At 35.5% G+C, this 13,020-nt stretch overlaps 2 protein-coding genes across 4 annotated transcripts in view; both read right to left on the reverse strand.

Moving 5' to 3' along the window:
- Positions 1 to 13,020, reverse strand: part of LOC133521882 (unconventional myosin-XV) — a 153,028-nt gene that overhangs the window by 56,327 nt on the left and 83,681 nt on the right. The gene's annotated exons all lie outside the window — the stretch shown is intronic.
- LOC133521892 (uncharacterized) lies at positions 5,934 to 8,964 on the reverse strand. Its single transcript, XM_061857007.1, has 5 exons — positions 8,197 to 8,964; positions 7,871 to 8,028; positions 7,382 to 7,540; positions 6,824 to 7,108; positions 5,934 to 6,154 (listed from the first exon to the last, which is right to left on the reverse strand). The coding sequence occupies exons 1-5, from the start codon at positions 8,258 to 8,260 to the stop codon at positions 5,984 to 5,986; spliced, it is 837 nt and encodes a 278-aa protein (XP_061712991.1). The 5' UTR covers positions 8,261 to 8,964; the 3' UTR covers positions 5,934 to 5,983.

Consider the following 13,020-nt stretch of genomic DNA (forward strand, 5'->3'; position numbering starts at 1 on the left):
TTAAGATGAAAACCAGTGAAATGACCAATAAATTTGCCCGAGACTTCGAAAATAATGTATTGAATATTCTCAACACATGCAATGTGCCCTTGCTCGATGAAAATTCCTACATAAACACTCCTAATGTAACACTAAAGCTTAACAAAATAAGCGAAAGGTCTATGTCAACAATAATTAAAAACATTAATGAAAATAAAAGTGCTGGATATGATAACCTAAGAGCCAAAGATATAAAATGTATTACCCAGGAAATAACCCCGGTTCTCACCCATTTGACAAATCAATGCATAGCCTACTCATCATACCCAGACAAGCTTAAAATAGGATTAATTCGACCTATACATAAAAAAGGTAACTATTCTGATACTAACAATTACCGACCTATAACAATTCTTTCAAGCTTAGACAAAATTATAGAAAAATACTTAGGTAATCAAATAAATGGATTCTTATCGAGAAATGGTATAATTCATGAAAGACAGTTTGGATTCCAAAAAGGAAAAAATACTTCACAGCTGTTGGCTCAATTTACAGATGAAGTGAATGGACACTTAAACAATAGAAATCATGTTATAGTGGTTATGATTGATTTCAGTAAGGCGTTTGACACTTTGAACCATGACACCCTATTTAAAAAACTTGAGCAAAATGGTATACAGGGGCCATTCTTAAACTGGTTCTAAGATTACCACCATAATAGATACAACACAGTCAGTATTGCCGGGGACTTGAGCGACCTAAAAAAATCTAATTATGGCACCGCACAGGGCTCAATAATTGGCCTAACAGAATACTTAATATATGTGAATGATATGTGCAATATATTCAGAACCGCCTCTGTGTACCAGTTTGCAGATGACACATGCCTAATAACGGCCAATAAAGATATCAAGGTGGCGGAGAGTCAGATGCAAACTGAATTTGATGCTCTATGTAAATGGGCACACGATGCAGGATTATCCTTAAACTATAAAAAAAACAAGATAATGTATATTCACTGACCCTATGTCAAAACCACATATACCCCTAGAATTGTAGCCCATGAACATGTATGTATGCACACAGGGCCGACATATTGTAACTGTGAAAAACTAGAAGTAGTTGATCAACATACCTACCTAGGCCTTAAAATAGACACCAAATTTAACTGGGGTCCACATGTTGAACATGTGTGCAACAAACTCAGGGCAATTTTAAGTAACTTTAGTATATTGAAACATAAAATGCCATACTCCGTACTACGCCTATTGTACATGGCACTTGCAGACTCTGTAATTAACTATGGTATTTCTAGCTATGGGAGAACATATAAAACATACTTACAAAAAATATATGATATTCAAATAAGATTACTAAAAACTATAGTTCCCTTGAAAATAAAACTTCAATATAAAAATAATTATCACAAATTGTTTAAATACTGTAGAATATCTAGTGTATATGACAAAGTAAAACTTGCTGTAATATTAGAATATAAACACTTGCTGGGGCAGCTGGACAGGTATAGGAGACCATCCCACCTCCGGACCTTAACCAATGAACCATACTTTAAAATAACTAAAAGTAACAATGCATATGGGAAAAGGCTCTGGCCAACATACCTGCCTAATATCCTGAACAGCTTACCCAAACAAGTAGTAGAAACTTTAGAAAAACATCCTGATAAAATAAAGAGTACACTTAAGAAAGCACTGATTAATTGAATTAATTTTGTTACAAATAGTATTATAATAACATATAAACACTAACTGCCAACAGGACTAATTATATACTTAGTTAAGGCTAAACTTAGTTAACACAATCTCCAAATATAGAGATTATAACTGAGTGCTGACTGTACCTCAACAAAAAACTGAAATAAACAGATTAAATTTTGAATTTTTTTTTGTATATCAAATTCAATTGTGCACGACACTTTATAACATCATAAAGTTATTTATGTGTTGTATTTATTAATAAATTATCCCATCGATTGCTCGGGATCGTTGCCTCCGAATGGAAAGTTCGATTGGAAAACAATAATCGATTTGCAATTATCATCTTCAGCCGATGCAGAATAAGATATGTTGGTAAACATGCGATTTCGCGCACGCGCTCATTGTCATTAGCGCTATTGTTATTAGCGTAATGACAAATAACAATCTATTATTTGCATATTGATGGTCTCGTCGAACATAGGCACTATTCTTCATTGTTTTTTGGCATGTCGTGACATCGCCATGTGCACTACAACGCAACAATATTGCCATGTATCTATTTCTAGGACTTTATTTATGTACCTATTTCGAATACCAAGTTTGATATTTCGCCGGTAAAATCACAACTTTTCACTAGTAATTATGGTCACCGTATCACGATTTTAAGTAAACCAGGTCGCTCTTATCTTCGTTGGCTTTCGTTTTCAATTAATAAAAATTGCATTAGAAAATGTCTTACCTTCTGGGGCATTTTCAAAATAAAAACTACCTGATATGCCTCTTGTGAAAACACTGAAAAAAATCAATCAACTGTCGCAGCTTTACACAGAGATCACTTCACACTGGCACTGTACCTGCTGCGTGTGGTTGTGCGCGGGCGGCGCCGGGTGGTCCGTCAGGTTCTCGAACCTCGCCAGAATCTCCTTCACAGACACCTTAGGCTCCGTCGTCTCCTCGTGTATCGTCTCCATGTGTCCGGAAGACGACGACGAGTAGCTCTGCGGGCATTTCTTGAATCTGTCGCTTCTGGGCCGAGGCTCGGGGTCGCGGGTATCGGCGCCGGAGTCGGAGTCCTCGGGGGCGGTGTCGGCGCTGGACGCGGCGCCCTCGGACGAGTTGATGAGGGAGTCTAAGCTCGGGGCCCGGCGGGGCGGCGAGCAGTCCTCGCAGTCTAGCTCGAGCCCGTAGAGGCGCTGTAGATGGCGCCAGTTGTCGCGCATGGCGAGCGAGAGACGCGGGCGCTGCATGGTGCGCGCGCAAGCGCGGTCGCAGGTGGACTGGCGCGCGCGCGCGCCATGGCTATGGTGTGACCGTTTAGGTCATTCATATCACTCTACATTTGATCGCGCATCGATATTGATTCGTCGCGACAATTTTGCTGCAGGTTTTTGTTTATCCTTTGGTTTGCGCGTAGCGTCCAATCTCGTTTTAGGTGCGCTACGAGTGTGCTACGACAATATACTCTACTGTATATACAGTGTTCTTAATTGATAAAAATAGTGTAAGCGAACTTAGTACCTATTTTTAATTTTAGGAATAAGTTTTCTAGATATATGCTGAAACACTTAAAATAAGTATAGACGCTCCACAATTGTTTTGTATCAAGTTCTATTGATGCTCTAAGAGAATAACACTTTAAAAATCTTCTATTGTGACTTGAGGTTTTTTTTCAAACTCAATAACTTATTAACTTTCATTTTCACCTAACACATGTAACAACGTCTACGTTCTATTTTTGGCGCATATTTTAAATAAAAAGAGTAATCTAACGCTTACTTGCAGTTACAGTGAAACTAATCTAATTTGTTAATACCCGACCGCTTGCGCATTGCTTCTATCTTCAAATCTTTAGTTAGACCTTACCATAACGCTAGCCACTTAAAATTAGCATCTATTACCCGGACTTAAGATACATGCTATTAATCCAATATTTTACAGAGAATAAATGTTTAATACGTTGTTTAGCTACCGGAGAAAGTCACGAAATTCATTAAAACGCGCGCGATATGGCCCCAGATAAATAAACATGGTTGCTAGTGCGTAATGATCATTGTCAAAACGGCTTATGTTTGTTGAAAATTGGTTGCTCATACACTTTTTGTATGTAGAACAAGTAAAGGTGCATTTAAATAATTTCCATCCCTTGGCTACACTATGGCATATCACTAGGACTGCACTTGTCACACTTGCTCGGTACCTGAGACTGATTCACCATTAGATCGACAACTACGCATACAAATTTTAAACTTAAATAAATAATTTTAGTTCTTCGTGTACTTAATTGGATTTTGTAAGGCGTGCGAATGTTACTTTAGAGCAATTTCATACTATTCGTCTTTAAAAAAATCTAAGTATAAACTAAGAATTGTTCTTCGTATTAAGTATCGAGAGGCGGTGTTCGCTTTATTGAAGTTTATTGCATCCCGGTGTGGTGTCATTTATCACGGGGCGTGATCAGCGGGAGCCACAGCACTGGCTGCGTGGCCAGTATATTGATTTTATAAATGTAACTAAACCATGGTGACAACGATCGGTCAACGTCACGGCACCTTGATTTAAGTACAAGTTTGATGAAATAAAATATTTTGTTACTATAAAAAAAAATCTGCAACTATTCCGTTATAGACTTGTGGGTTCGCGTCGCAACACACGTTGAAAACCACTGAAATGGAGACCCGATAAAGGTGACCTGCGCCCCATACACACGTAGCGACGTCAGAGTTTTCGGGGAGTTTCTTATGAACGCGTTTATGTCGTTTATTGCACAGGAATAGCACCGGATCACCTCGCCCGAGGCGGCGCGCTCGGGTGAGGAAAACGCACTTCCCGCCTCGGCCGAGGCACGTCTACACTGGCCGGTTTCTGCGTGAGGAAGTTGCCTCGCGCGTATGCTCGCTCTGTGTGGACCCGGCTAATCACAGGCATAAACCGTTGTCTTTTACGCCTGCACTAAGTTCCGACCGAACCCATACAGTGGTGCAAGTTGCGTTATGTTAAAATAAATTGAAAAAAATTCAGTTATCTTGTAACAAACACATGAGGAGCTTTCGCAAAATTTTCACGTGGGAAATTTCGCAATTTTTATAACTTTTCGTCAGCACATCAGTACCTACACTGAAAAAAATTTTTGATCATTTTAACTAAGATCTTGTTTATTAAAATCATGTATCTTGTCTCCATATGAGCCTGTCAAGATCATGACTACTGTGACAAAGAGAATTTAGTTAAAATGTTCTTAGTTCCGGCTATCACGTACTGTTGTAGAATTAATAAACACTGATTAGTTAGTTTCATTAATTATCTTGTCCAGTATAAGCATTAAACCTTAATATATTAATAAAGTTCATTTGTAGATTCAAGTAATCGCACAGTTGTATTCAATTAGATAATAGTTAGATTTAACCAAGACGCTTAGTTGAGTTTATCTAAATAATGCTTGCTTTAAAGAAGGCCACTTGTTTATGTCAATTATTATGTTGTTATACGCAAGCATTAATCTTTATTATAACAACAAAGTAATTTATAGAATCACTCAAGATCCTATAGCTTAATCAACTAAGATAAGAGTTATCCGAATAATGAAAGTGGTCCAATGTGTCAAGTAATCGCAGTTGTATTTAATGAGATAATAGTTGATTTAACCAAGACGCTTAGTTGAGTCTATCTAAATAATGCTTGCTTCAAAGAAGGCCACTTGTTTATGTCAATTATTATGTTGTTATACGCAAGCATTAAACTTTATAATAACAACAAAATAATTTATAGAATCACTCAAGATCCTATAGCTTCATCAACTAAGATAAAAGTTCATTCAACTAAGATCTAGGCTAGTTTGACTTTGAGGTTTGTTTGAATCTATTAAGAATGATTTGTTGATGTAGTCACGACAGGAAATAGATTCAATTAAGATCTTTTTCAAGGTAGTTGGTACCTACCAACAACACAGATGAGTACCTACGTTGTATGAGTACCTACTCATGACTACCTAACCGTCGTATGTACTAGGTGTATGCGAATCCATGTAACTTACATAGATATTTACTAAGTGTACACACAGTACACTATGTACTTAGTAAATGCCTATGTATGTTACATGAATTCGCTTACACTTGATAAAAACGACGATTTAGGTAGTCACCAATATACTACCTACCTTGAAAAAAAATTGAATCCTTGTACCTAGGAGATTATAAAAAAAAATACATTACGTAATTATTTCTTTATTTTTACAATACTTACTTACATTAATACCTAATAGGAGGACTCAACCTTAATGTTGTTTATTGTCATAAAAACCTTAGTTGTTTACCAACTAAGGTTTTTATGACAATAAATTTATTCTTTATTCTTGGCATTGGTCTTGGTGATAAAGAAGATGGTCCTGGGCTTTCTTCTCTGTTTCTTTTTTTTGTTGTCAAGGATCCTAATTGTTGGAAGCGCCTCCTTCTGTTCAGTACCTTGAATAATAAAAAACACTGTGTGTCAGGCAAGCACAGAGTAAACTTTCGTTTAAGCACATGCTACGTAAGCACTTTTTGGATAAGCTTCGTGATTGATTTTTAGTAGGTATGATATTTTCTACAGGTACATAGAGAGTGAATATGTATATGTAAGTTTATTATACAACCTATTTAAGTTTATTTAACATAATATGTATAACATAGAATATTGTTGTTTTATTTCAATAATCTCTCTCACGTATTGTTCTTTAAAGCACCTTTAATTACTGTTTCTATTTAGTCCAATGGTTGACTGGTAGAGAATGCCTAAAGGCATTAAGTCCGCCGTTTGTACATTATTTGTAATACTTGTGCAATAAAGTTTAAATAAATAAATAAATAAATAAATAAGTATCTGGGACATTAGATACTGAAGCTTAGATTTATTTAATTGAGAACAAAATTAGATGAGTTTGGAGAACAAAATTAAAATTGACAAATTATTAATATATAACTACTATTTGCCTACTAATAAAATGGATAAAAATTAAAATTAACTAATTGTGAATTAAAACTAAACTCTAAAATAAATGTAAAAAGTAGGTACTTAAGTACATTAATTTTCAAGGACACAGGAACACTACCATGGTACAAAATATGCTTGAAAATCAGTGGTCATCCACCTACCTGATGTACGAGTTTGCCTCTTGCTTGAAGAACTGCGCCAGACGCAGTAGTACATGCAGGGATATAATACGTTGTGGTCCTTTCACCCGGAAAGAGTTCACTTATCAATTTTGTCCACTTGAAATAAATTTGACCAACTATTGGTGAATTTTTGTTCTCATTTAATATTTCTTTGGCAATCACAGACGCTAATAAATTTCTAGTAGCATCTCCATCTAAGCTACCGCCTTTATAAATCAGAAGTGAAGAAGTTTCGAGTGATTGTTTCAATAAATTTTCAAGTATCTGAAAGAAAATATTAGTAGGTAAGTAGGTACATAGGTATAAATTCAAAACAGAGATGGAATATTTTTTCACCTGTAGGTATGTAAACCTGTAATAAATCTATGTAGATAGATACATAATCCTATCCTACCCTATTAGGTAACTATTATTTTTTTTAATTTAATATTATAAATGCAAAAGTTCCAACTAAAACGGGGACGGAGGCTAAAAGCTAATTATTAAAAGTATATCTGTACTACTTAAATGATCTGCTTAATATTTTATCATACATACCCCAGTTTGAGTTCCTTTTCCTAATTGTTGATGACTTGTGGTACTTGCAGTATTTTCTTTTGTCTCAGGGTTGTCTAATGGTATTACCTCTACAACACATTCAGATAGTTCGTCAGTTTCCTTCAAGCAATCAAACTGCAAGTTTGACAAATCCAGGCCCTGTAAACAATAATTCATAATAATAATTTGACTTAAGTCTAATAATACAATCCTAGTCTCACAGTCTCTGCCCCACTGCTGGGCAAAGTCCTCCCTCCCTCCTCATATTGATACCTACTTATTCTACATATCTAAGTAGGTAGCTATGTAAGCTACCGCCAAGTAGGTACCTAGTAGGTCAAAACAAACCAACAATCTGTTGCATGGTTGCGCTGGATAAGATGCTGACTGTACCTATCTAGATACCACCTAACTAATAGGTAAGTTGTCAATATAACATTTTACAAATAGGTACTTAGGTACCCAAACAAAATCACATAAAAAACTTACCGAAAAAGATGGTATACTAGTATCGTTTATTGGCAAAAACTCATTTTTCCACGAACGCCAACACCTTGTAAATAGCACCCTTGGTCCTGCCTGCGGAATAAGGTCCTTCAAGTCCTCTCGAGTCAGAGCCGATAACGCCTGGATTGTCATCCGCTGTTCTAAAAGCAAGTTTCATCATTTAACTTATGCTTTTACGTCAGTAAGTAAGTGCAAGTGGATGTGTGAAATGTATCGTAACAGAACAAGGTAGGTACATTTCATGAGTTACATTATGCCTGTTAAAACAACTTTTGATTTGGATCGTCACATATTTCTATGGTACTTACCTGTAAAAATTGGTACTAAGTCGTGTAGCTCCCAGGTCTTCAAAAGTTCGGCAACGTCATCCATTTCTGACTGGACCACAACAACACAAAATCACTATCAATACGTAAGTATCAGTAAGCGGATCGCTAAATAGAGGCTTCAGGCTGCGCTCGCGTTGCCAGAGGCAGAACTCCACTTCACAATGCTCAGAGCTGTGGCGCTATTGAAGCGTCGCCGGAAAATGCGCGTGGCGGCAGACGGCAAGTCGAGACGCGCCGCGCGCGGGGGAAGGGAGACGCGTGGGGGGACTCGCTCTTATTAGTTTCAGTCAAATCTTATTTGAATCTACTAAGAAGATTGTTAGGTATAACGTACCTAGTTGAACACAACTATCACTTTATATGATTAAAATAACTTATTATAATTTGTAAATGCTATCATTATGTTTATTCAAACAATAACTTAATTATGTTTAATTTTATAATCAACATTGTTTATATACCACATAAATTATTTGCAGTAACATTGTAAATAATTAATACGACTAAATACTAAATAATTGGTGCTACTAAAGAAAATGGTAGATATTACATTTTGTCTTGTTTTGTTCTACTTCATAGCGTCTTTAATGTAACATATCCAGTTATTATTTTAACTTTGCGCCTCGTTAATATAATAGACATAAATGGTTAATGCATGCACAGAGTCTTTGCAAGTGTAAATTATAGAAAATAACTAATTTAACGAGTGTAGTGTATGAATTCAAAAAAGTATTAGTTGTGTTTATAAAAAGTTTTTATTACATCAACAATTTACTTGTGTGTAACTTCAAACATATTCAGGTACCTGTTACAACTACATGGTTTTGGTTTCAGTAAACAATAATAAGGTCATTTCAATTATTTTAACGCCAACTAAGAGAAAATGCTACTTAGTTGGAGTTCATTTTTTTCAGTGTAGGAATATATTACAATAGTATCACCAAAACAAAAAAAAACATCCTAATTCCAAGCAGTAATATATGTATATGATCAAACTGTGATTGCTTATAAACGCTTTTTTTTTAATAACTTGCAAGATTTTATGATGTGAGTATATAGGTCAATCTGAGCAACTTTTACTATAGGACCAACCCCGAAATTGCGAAAAAATCATTGACCCTCATAGAAAATAGGTAGAGTCAGACCAAGCTAAGTTGGCAGTGATTTTGATAGCCCAGACGGTGCAAGTGTTAAGTAAACGTCATAATTTCATAGTATTTGACGTATGAAATAAGACTTCCGCCGTCTGGGCTATCAAAATCACTGCTAAATAGCTTGGTCTGACTATAAACATCAGACAAGCCCAAATGTATGAAACAACAAAAAAATATTTTCGTGATTTCGGGGTTGGTCTCATAGTTATAATTATAATAGTTACTAAGTATGATCCATATATTCACATCATAAAATATTGAAGATAAAAAAAAACATCCATTAGTACCTAGAGCAGTGGCTGCGCGCATGCATATTGCACTTTTTTTTTCAACCTCCATTATAATTACAAAATATTTAATATATAGAAACAAAATTAAGTCAAATTAGTAAATTATTAGACTGCGATTACTCATAGCTGCGCGCGCGGTCAGCCTAACGGGCGCCTGCGTAACGGCGCATGCACATTGCACATTCATTTTATCCGCCATTATCGTAACTTGCAGCATCTTTACTCGAACGCGAATCGTATCTTAGTGTATCATCTTTAGATGTAGCGATATTGCAGCGATATTTTTTGTAACTTACAAAAACAGTCTGATTTTCGAGGAATCATCATCATCATTTTTTAGCCTTCAATCGGCCATTGCTGAGCATAGGCCTCTCTTCGTGTACGCTACTTATCCCGGTCCTGGGTTAGTCTCGTCCAGAACTGAGCTGCGATTTTTCACATGTCACCACCCAACTAGCCAACGGACGCCAGGCGCTTCTTTCATCCAAAAGCGGCCACCAATGCGTCGACATTTTGGTCTACCTGCCATCACTCTGCCTAGCAACGGGCCCCGCCCAATTCCATTTAAGCTTGGTAATGCTTTCGAGGGATAGGTGCTTTCAATTCCTCCAATTACTGTTTTTAGTTATGTAATATGTATTTCAAATAATTTATTTGCATGGTTGCAGTTTTACAATTTAAAAATCCTGAAAATATTTTTGTGGATATTGTGATATCCGAATATATGGGCAGATGCGCTAGTAAACTGTTCAGCTCTCATGGCGGTGTCTGCGATAATAATTTGTTTTATTTAAAGTAAAACAAGCTGAGTGAAGACCTTTTAGCGCAATTTTCTATGTGAGTACAATTAAATATTAATCTAAATTTTGAAACTTTTTGTGCTAATAAATATTTCTTATTCTTATTCAATTGATATCCCAAGAGTTCATAGATTGATGAATCAAAATGTGAACACCACAGGTATGATTTGATGTAGTATTTAGAACACGCATTAATTACGGTAAAAAACAACTAATAGTATTTATGTCTAAAGTAGTCATACTCATACTAGTACTTCCCTACAGTAAAAAATGGGCACAAAATCGTTTCATAAAAGTAAAACATATCTTACATATCTTAAGTTTACCAAAATATGCGTGGTTTCTTATTAAAGTTCAATTTGACAGCTAGCCGGGAAACAATAAATCTTAGGTACAAGCTTGATATCTTGAAAAACATTTTATTATTCACGTTAGCTTGATTTGAACTTAATTAATTGCAACTTAATTCAACTATTAGCTCCTTGAAGGAATGCGTTCAATAAATATTATAGTACAATCGTTTTGACGACTATTAGGATTGAATTCGTAATAGGTAGGTACAGTGAAACCATCAATGTCTGAAGTCATAAGGGAAATGGAAATGACTGGCGATATCCCCTGTGATTTCTATTCATTCTTTTACTTATTGCACGATAGAAAATGTATTGCTTAAATATTATGTTGTTCCGGCGAACATGACGCTCATAAAAATGTATGTAGGGCACTTATGTTCGCTTTTACTCTTAGGTATACAACAAGTACAGTACGTGAAAGCGTCATAGGTCATATTGCAGAAAACTTAGTGTTGGGGAAAATAAATGAATGTAAACAATAGATAATGTGTATTGTCAAGGTTTTCCTATCTACTTTTTACCAAGTGTGTTGGTTTCTTAAGTTGGCAATGAAATTTTGGTTGGTATAGGTCGGCGGTTTGATTTTGAACTCTAAAGACACCTAGTTATACAAGGTGCCCGTGAGCATTGCGAGACATTTTAACTAAGCATTCCTGGTAATATTTAGAAACTAAAATGTCATATAAATTTAGTTTCAGAGATAATGAAATGTTTTTCGAAATCATTCTTTCGCCATAAATCGGTACAAAACACAATTTTGACTGCGGTATTACCACTTTGAGGTCTAGTCTGGACATACCTATTGATTGACATCGAAAAATTAAAATAATGTATCCGAGAGGCTACCCCCAAATAAATAAATAACTTTTTAGTTAATTTTAGGTTGTGTTTATGAATAAAAATTACGTTTTATGTACAGGAGTGTTGAAAAAAAGGAAAAAAAAAAACAAAATTTTTTTTTTGTCGAATTTCACAAAAAGTCATATAACATTTTTTGCTTCTGTTGCCATCAGGAAAGCACCGTTAAAATCTCTCTCAATGCGCACGGGCCCCTTGTATATTTTATTTAACGCTATTACAACTAGGCGAGCGTAAAAGTAAGTGTAGGTAGTTATTTCATTTTATCATCTCATTTTAATTAAAAACCAAGACCTTGCGCCACTAAGCGACCCACTTAAGAAACGCTCACAAAGTTAAATTGGTAATAAAACATTATATTAGCTCTGCACTACGTACAATTTCCATAAAATACTTTCACTAACTCGTATTTCACAATAATTTGATTGCAAAAACAACCTTGTACAGTAAAGAATAAAGTCCAAACTCCTATAAATAATGAAGAAGATACGAGCAAGCATGTTAGTGGTATCGTTGCTCATCGTACTCAAGTCAAACTTGCACGGTCGTGAACACATACAGTAGGTCTACAGTTATCAAGGCGGGTTATGTGTTGCTGACTGTACTTGTTCCAATTACGTTCTCATTAAAACTCTAATTGAATTGCAGATAGCGTCTTGTCGGAGCTGCTGGATCTAAGTACTTTTGAATTAACTAGTTTTAGAGGTTTCATTTCTCCTTTGATGATTTTTCTGATTTTATGTGCGATAAATCGTCCACACTTAACTGACGATTCGTAAACCTAATTGCAAAGACTTAACCCCTTTATTCATAATATTATATAAGCCTTTTAAGCATTTAATCAATTGTTTATTTTTCTTGTATATTTTTACTGAGGTGTGCCAATAAAGAGTATTCTATCTATCTATCTATTATATAAGCCTCAATTAGTAAGTTCATGTTTTATCCCTTTCACACAAAAACATAAGTCAAAATGACAGATTAAGACAAACGATTAAGCATGAGGATTGTAGCGGGCTTATGAATAACACTAATAAAATCCACCGATGGTCAGTTAACGGTGTTGCTGCTTGTACGGGTACAGAATTTAATTACTGATTTACTCGTATTTAGAGTTAAAATAATTTGGTTGTCAGTACTAACAGTATGAAATGTCCAATGTAAAGTTTTCGACGGCCGGTCTGGCCTAGTGGGTAGTGACCCTGCCTATGAAGCTGATGGTCCCGCGTTCAAATCCTGGTAAGAGCATATATTTGTGTGATGAACACGGATATTTGTTTCTGAGTCATGGGTGTTTTCTATGTATTTAAGTATTTATAATTATATATTATATTTATCGTTGTCTAGG

The sequence above is a fragment of the Cydia pomonella genome, chromosome 10 (assembly GCF_033807575.1).
Source record: "Cydia pomonella isolate Wapato2018A chromosome 10, ilCydPomo1, whole genome shotgun sequence".
Classification (NCBI taxonomy): domain Eukaryota; kingdom Metazoa; phylum Arthropoda; class Insecta; order Lepidoptera; family Tortricidae; genus Cydia; species Cydia pomonella.